Source organism: Morone saxatilis, unplaced genomic scaffold (genome assembly GCF_004916995.1).
Source record: "Morone saxatilis isolate NCDOM2014 unplaced genomic scaffold, NCSU_SB_2.0 Contig8, whole genome shotgun sequence".
NCBI classification, from domain to species: Eukaryota; Metazoa; Chordata; class Actinopteri; family Moronidae; genus Morone; species Morone saxatilis.
This window is the reverse complement of record NW_023340257.1, coordinates 12989545-12996022: the sequence shown is the minus strand read 5'-3', so window position 1 is coordinate 12996022 and position 6478 is coordinate 12989545. Positions and strand designations below refer to the sequence as shown.

At 43.2% G+C, this 6478-nt stretch overlaps 1 protein-coding gene across 1 annotated transcript; it reads left to right on the top strand.

The window, feature by feature from the left end:
• Window positions 1-225: 225 nt before the first annotated feature.
• On the top strand, window positions 226-5658 carry zgc:114130 (uncharacterized protein LOC570332 homolog). Its single transcript, XM_035679490.1, has 2 exons — window positions 226-459; window positions 2382-5658. Exons 1-2 carry the CDS (start codon window positions 406-408, stop codon window positions 3639-3641), a joined length of 1314 nt encoding a protein of 437 aa, XP_035535383.1. The 5' UTR covers window positions 226-405; the 3' UTR covers window positions 3642-5658.
• The last annotated feature ends 820 nt before the right edge of the window (window positions 5659-6478 follow it).

The window sequence follows — 6478 nt, the reverse complement described above, 5'->3', positions numbered from 1 at the left end:
ATGACATTTTCCACCCAACATCTAAAAAGTTATATAACCGGTTATCCAACAAAAAAGAAACATGCATAGCTGTTTTTTTTGCTTTTTTTGCACTGTCACTTAAATACCACAGCTACACTCTAAAAACAGTAATACCACGGTGAACAAAAAAAAAGAAGAAAGAAAAAATCCCTTCATGCAGTTGTTTGGGAAGTTTCGACTGACTCAAAAAAAAAAGGAAGCCATGCATGTGGGAGTGGCTAGCAGCAGTGTTAGGTTTTAAATCCACACGTGGTCCGGCTCTGGGGCTTGTTTAGCAGCAGCGGCACACACACAGAAGGAAAGTTGTGCTCGACTCATGCCAAGAGAGTTCGCCCACGTCTATCGCTGTGGGGGCCGACCGGACGAACGCGAGACCACGCCAAAATGCCATCTTACTCCCTCAACCAGTTTGCTGACCTGGAGGAGATTGTCGCTAAGGTAAAATGGGGGAAAAGTGCAGAGAAAAGTTGAGCGAAAGTTGGCTAGGTCAGACAGGGAGAGGAGGAGGAGGGGGGGAGGAGGAGAGGAGAGGGGGAGGTAACGTTAGCTAACCAGCTAGCTTCACTGCTAACTTCACGGTGTTTGCTCCCTTCATCTGGTGCTGTCTTTGTTTTTAAGAGTTTAGAAGTTAGAAGTTTTTTTTTGTTGTTGTTGCCCGTTTTGTTCGATCTGAAAGTTAGCCCCCCTGGAGTTGAAGCGAAGTTGTCACAAAGTGGAAGCGATGTCGAGTTTTTTTTTTTTTTTTTTTTTGCTGTGGACGATTTGATCTCGCAACAATTCATGTCCCCTTACACTGTCCCTTACACTGTCCCCTTACACTGTCCCCTAATGAGCTAACCTGGTGATTTAGTCGTAGTTATAACTTAGTTGAGCTGGTTTGTCGGCTCGTTTCCGCCGACCGTCGCTCACCGGACAGGTTGCGACTTGTAACCTCGGTGGTTTATTAACGGCAGAAAAACCACTGAAGAGTTGAATCAAAACACCAGCTTCAGACAACTGTTGGTTAACTTTGTACGCCTCGAACAAACGACTTAAAGTTGTGGCTGAAGCCGCGTTGATTTGGGAAAAGAAGTGTTGGATTGAGTGGATTCCAGTACGTAGGAGCGAGTTGTTTAACTTGAGTAAGTTAGTCTTTCAGTGCTGTAAGTTAGTGGATGTGCTGCACAGCGACGTCTGGAGCTTGTCCTTCCTCATTTCCATCACTGTAGCAGATGTAACGTTGAGTATGTGTAGGATGAAGGTTTAAACCCCTGTTAGCAGTGTTGGGCTAGCTACTCAAAAGATGTAATCTATTACTCCTTACTGTAATATAGTTACTGAAATGGTAATTAATTTCACTACTGGTTAGTGGGGAAATTGATGTTATTAGTAGTAATGCCTTACTGTATGCCTAACACTGCTTGTTAGTGTGGATTTAAAACAGTTTGTTGCTGGATGTTGATGCTGTTTATGTGATAAACAGGGTAGTTAACTGCAAATCCATATGGCAGTTTTTTTAAAAGGACCCCTCCTGTGTCCCACTGCTCAAATTGAATTCTCAAATGGCAGCAGTGTATTTATTATTTTCAATATAGCACATTGTTGTGGGCAATCTAACTTATAAAGAGCAGTCCTATAGGTCTTAGGCAGGTCAGCAAAGGTTAACTGTACTGGGACAAGTTTCGAAACTTGTCCCAGTACAAAATAATTCAGTAATTCAGATATAGATAAGAATTTGCATTTGTACTTTCATTTTTGTTTTTTAGAAACTGTTCCTTTAGGCCATGAGAGGAAATGTGTAATAGACGAGGTTAGAGGGCAAATTGCATCAGACGTATTGCTGACTGAGTTAGTGTGTAGCTCACTTTGTAGTGTCTGTATGACACACGACTGTAGGGGTTGACTTAAGTTCACGACACAAAAGTAAATATTTGATGAAAGTCTGTTTTCATGTATACTACTTGTATATTTGTTCTTTTATTTTGTATCTGTCAAACAAAATTATCCATTTTTTACAATAATGCAGCTGAAAAGTGTACCAGGAGAGATTTTATAATGATGGTTAATGCTTTCTAGAGAGGTTATACTTTTTATACAGATGAAAGATGGAAAAACAAAGTAATCTGTAAACATTTTGCATAATGAAGTAAATCTATGGCTGGCTGGGGGAGTAAACAGTATTTTGCATTTGCTAAAAGTAACTTCAATAGTGTGCAAACTGAAAATAACCACATCCTTGTAATTGTTACTCAGTAGCACAACTGACAATTTACGATCACAGATGAACAAAGAAACATACTATAGGGATTTCCAAAGTTGCTCACTTAATTTTAATCTTGAAATTCATCAGCTGATGTTTTGTGGTCTGTTCCTTTTTACAGAAGTTACTAAATCTCGACCTGAGGGAGCAGAACGGACTGCTACCGTCCCTCAGTCTGGCAATGAGGACACCAGGTTACATCGGTCAGCCACGTAGCAACACGTCGTTTTCCCTCTCGTCTCTCGCCTGCCTCCCCGCCGAGCCTTCAGACGGTGTATTTCTGACCTCCAGCCAATGGGGGCAACAGTCGGAAAGCCCCCTGCCCTCCCAGCTTGCTAACTCCACCCAATGGGGAAAGTCTGGCTTCCTTGCTCAGCGCTCCATCAGCATGGTAGAGACCAGCAGCGCCACAGCAGCAAACCTAGGCTGGCCCGGGACTGACATAAAGCACTCCCAGGGCGACCTCAGCCCCACTGCACTGAACACTAGCTCCTCCTCGTCCACCTCATCTTTGTCCTCTTCCTCATCCCGCTATAAGACTGAGCTGTGTCGGTCTTTCACTGAGAGCGGCTTGTGCAAGTACGGCGGGAAGTGCCAGTTCGCCCACGGGGCAGAAGAGCTGCGAGATCTGAGCAGACACCCCAAGTACAAAACGGAGCCGTGCCGCACGTTTCACACCATCGGCTTCTGCCCGTACGGGATGCGCTGCCACTTTGTCCACAACAATGAGGAAGAAAAGAAACACTCCTTCTCTCGTTCCTCCTCATCCTCTTCCTGTTCTTCCTCAAGCCTCCCCCAGCAGCCACCTTCCTCTTCCCGCTCGCACAGACCTCCTCTCGTCAGACAGAGCTTCAGCTTTGCTGGGTTTTCCTCGGCTCCCCAGCAGCAGTCCTTTCAGCCTGCCTTTAATGCTCCTCCTCCTCCTGCCACTGCTTCCTTCACACATGCTCCGTCAGCCTCCCCTCCTTCCTGCGCTGACATTACTGACCTCCTTTCTCATGCCTTCTTGGAGATGGACTCTGCCTTCGAGGCCTCCCCTACCCACCAGTACCAGCTCTCCATGGGCCAGGCCACTGCAGCAGATCCCCAGTCTCCATTCCTGCCTTCCCCAGACTCCGGCTGCTCTCCGTGTGGGCTGTCTCCGACCGCCTCCCCTTCCCTGAGGCAGAGTCCCGTTGCCACTGGGGTCTTTTCAGGGCCGCTGGGTCCCCGATCCCTGTCCTACACCTCTCTGTCAGACCAGGACCAGGATGGAAGCAGCTCTGCGAGCTCCCTCAGCGGCTCCGAATCCTGCGGTGGCATGAACGACGCCAACGGCAAACGTCTGGCGGTGTTCAGTCAGCTCTCTGTTCCTGAGGATGCTACTGGGTTCTGCCTCTAGGCTGCAGTGTGCTGGAACACAAACATACATACGTGCATACACTCAAACACAGACACGCAGAACCCTGAATACTCTGACACAATATATGCAGTACACACAAATCCACGCTCCAGCCCACACGATGCTCACACACTTCACCCCTATAAATGCGCACCTACTACACGCAGCCGGCAGACTGAGACCTCAGACGTTCCTTGCACCTTTGTGACATCAAAGGAAACAAGGACTTACTTACTGACTCAGAACGCTCAGAGATATTATGCGGTTAAAATGGCACTGGTATATGCGTAAGGGAAGCCGCAGTGATGCTGAAAGTACAATGTGTGTTTCCACCAAAACAGAGTACATATCAAGATAGAAGTTTAATAGTGCTGGAAGTGTTTGATGCTTCATCACAATAGTATGCTGCGATGGCAAACTTCTACAAAGATGTATTAATCACAGTGTGATTGGCCGATCAATGCTGCCTGTTGTTGAGTCCAACCAAACCCTTTTTTATTGCGTTTCACCAACACCTTCTGAGTGATCTAAAGAATGTGACAAAGCCAAAGACATCTGTTTTGTAGCTCAAACGTTTTGATTATGGTGGTACAAACACACAGTGTGACCTATGTTTAGGAATGATTTGTTTTTTTTTCTCCATTAACTGTACACGCAGTATTGTGTGTGTGTGTGTGTTTGTGTTTATACAATGGTGAAATAGTTTTTTTTCCCCTCATAACTGTTCAGTCTGAGGTTCCGTTTAGACCGCTGGCCTCGAACCTGAGTGTTAAGTTTTGAAACAACTGAAGTGCCTGTAGCGTTATTCAACAGGTCATGTTACAGTGTTGAAACGAGATTTGCTGGTTTGTTAGGAGAGATGTGAGGAGGGGTGTGAGGTTTGTTTTTTTTTTTTTTTTTGCTTCTTTTTACTAAGTAAGTAAGCTAATGTGAGTTCAGGTCTCTCTGTTGGGAAGACTTCTACAAGTGTTGTTGTTTTGTCTCTTGTGCATTATTGATAAACTGCCACCAGTAAAATGCCAAATGACCAGATGTAACCTGCCCTGCAGGAGGAGGAGGAGGAGGAGGAGGAGGAGGAACAGGGACTCAGTTTGAAAAAGCCAAGTGCCCTTGATCATACTTTTTCAAATCTCATGTCCATGACCTATCTTTAACTGTTTATGGGCTATGATATTGTGTGTTAGCACAAACAGCAGGCATTGTAGAAAACCTATCAATATTGAGCCTCAAAGATAGACCAAAAAGTATGTTAAATGCCATTGCATTATTCCTGCATGTTGTTTTGTGTAAACCGATACAATCTGAATATGGCTTGAGTTACAAGGCACTTGGTGCAGCAGTTAAGTTTAATCAAGTCATGTGAATGTTTCATGAAAGTCCTGTTTTACCTCTGGCATGTTTCCTTAAAACATTGTGGTGCTAATCTGTATTTTAAGATTATCTTAAACACAAACATTCTCCCGGAGATGGAATTTTTTTTTTTTTTTTTCCTTCTCCCCTCTCCCTTGTCCACAGGCAGCACCAGTGTTACATGTTTGATGAGTATTCATGTTTTTGTGACTTATCACCCCACTCACAATAGTTCATTTCTCCTTCTCATTCAGTATTAATTCTTCCTGTTAACGGCTTTGTACTGTTATGAATGTGTAGCGTCCCGGTCACACGTACGTGAACTGTGCACCCGGGTCTGTTGCCTTTACTGAGCTACTGTAGATCCAGCATTCTGTAGTGTAGAAATTTTACTTGGCTGTTTTTGTGTGTTAAATGATGTAGTTGGTTAGGGGAACAGACGCTGCGCTGTTACTGGTCTATTTAAAATTGCCTTTTCATCAACATGTTTGAGGCCTGTTTAGTGTTAAAGGTGATAATCTTTAGTAACTTAATTTCTTTAATTTATTTTAACGTATTTATAGAGGACTTTGAGTTGTTAATGCTTGTATCAAGTTTAATATATTTGTTTTTTGCCTTTTTTGTTGCTTTTTTTTGTACTGGAAATAAAGTTGTTTTTTTTTTTTAACTGGTTGTTTTTAGCTTGTTTTTCAGTCACCTTCTCAGGGATTCTCAAAAACAAAATCTATACAGGTATGTTTTACACGTTTGCTCAGAAATGTTATATTGCTGATGTAACAGTGCAGAAGTTGTGAGATGCGTGTTTGTGCCTTTGAACCTTCTGCTCAGCTATATGTATTTTGCTGGCTGTAGTATATTTGCAACAATGACACATTTGTGACGTTTTAGATGCAAGGTGCAGGAAGGAAGAAAGCAGGAAACCAGTGAACTGTCATTTATGGCTTTCATTGTAGATCACGTTCCCCCAGTGGGCCCTGCACTGTTGAGGTTAACTGTATCTACACACAATGTCAAAAGAGCAGATAATTATAAATTCACTTAACTCTAAAGTTAGTATCTTTAACTAGGGGTGTAGACTGAGTGATGATAAGACAATGATGTTTTCCCCTTCCAAGCATGTAGTAAAAACTACAACTGCAGCAAAACTCGTGAAAAAGGTTAAAGGCCCTATCTAGGGCCACTGTTTGTCTGTTCTGGGCTACTGTAGTGTCTGTAGAAGAGGACCCGCTCCCTCTGTATATAAAAATTGATCATTCTAAGGTAACAAAAACACAACCATTCTTACCTTCAGGTGATTATGCTCAACATACCTACCTAATATTATATTCCATTTCTGCCAAAAGATCCTCCTAAGTGTTACACAATAAACAACGTGACGTGTTTTCAACTGACTTGATTTTATAATGTTTCTCAATCCATAAAGGAACATTTAATCTTAAAGTTAAATCTGAAAACTTAAAAAGAAATCACTGCATACTGGACAGCTA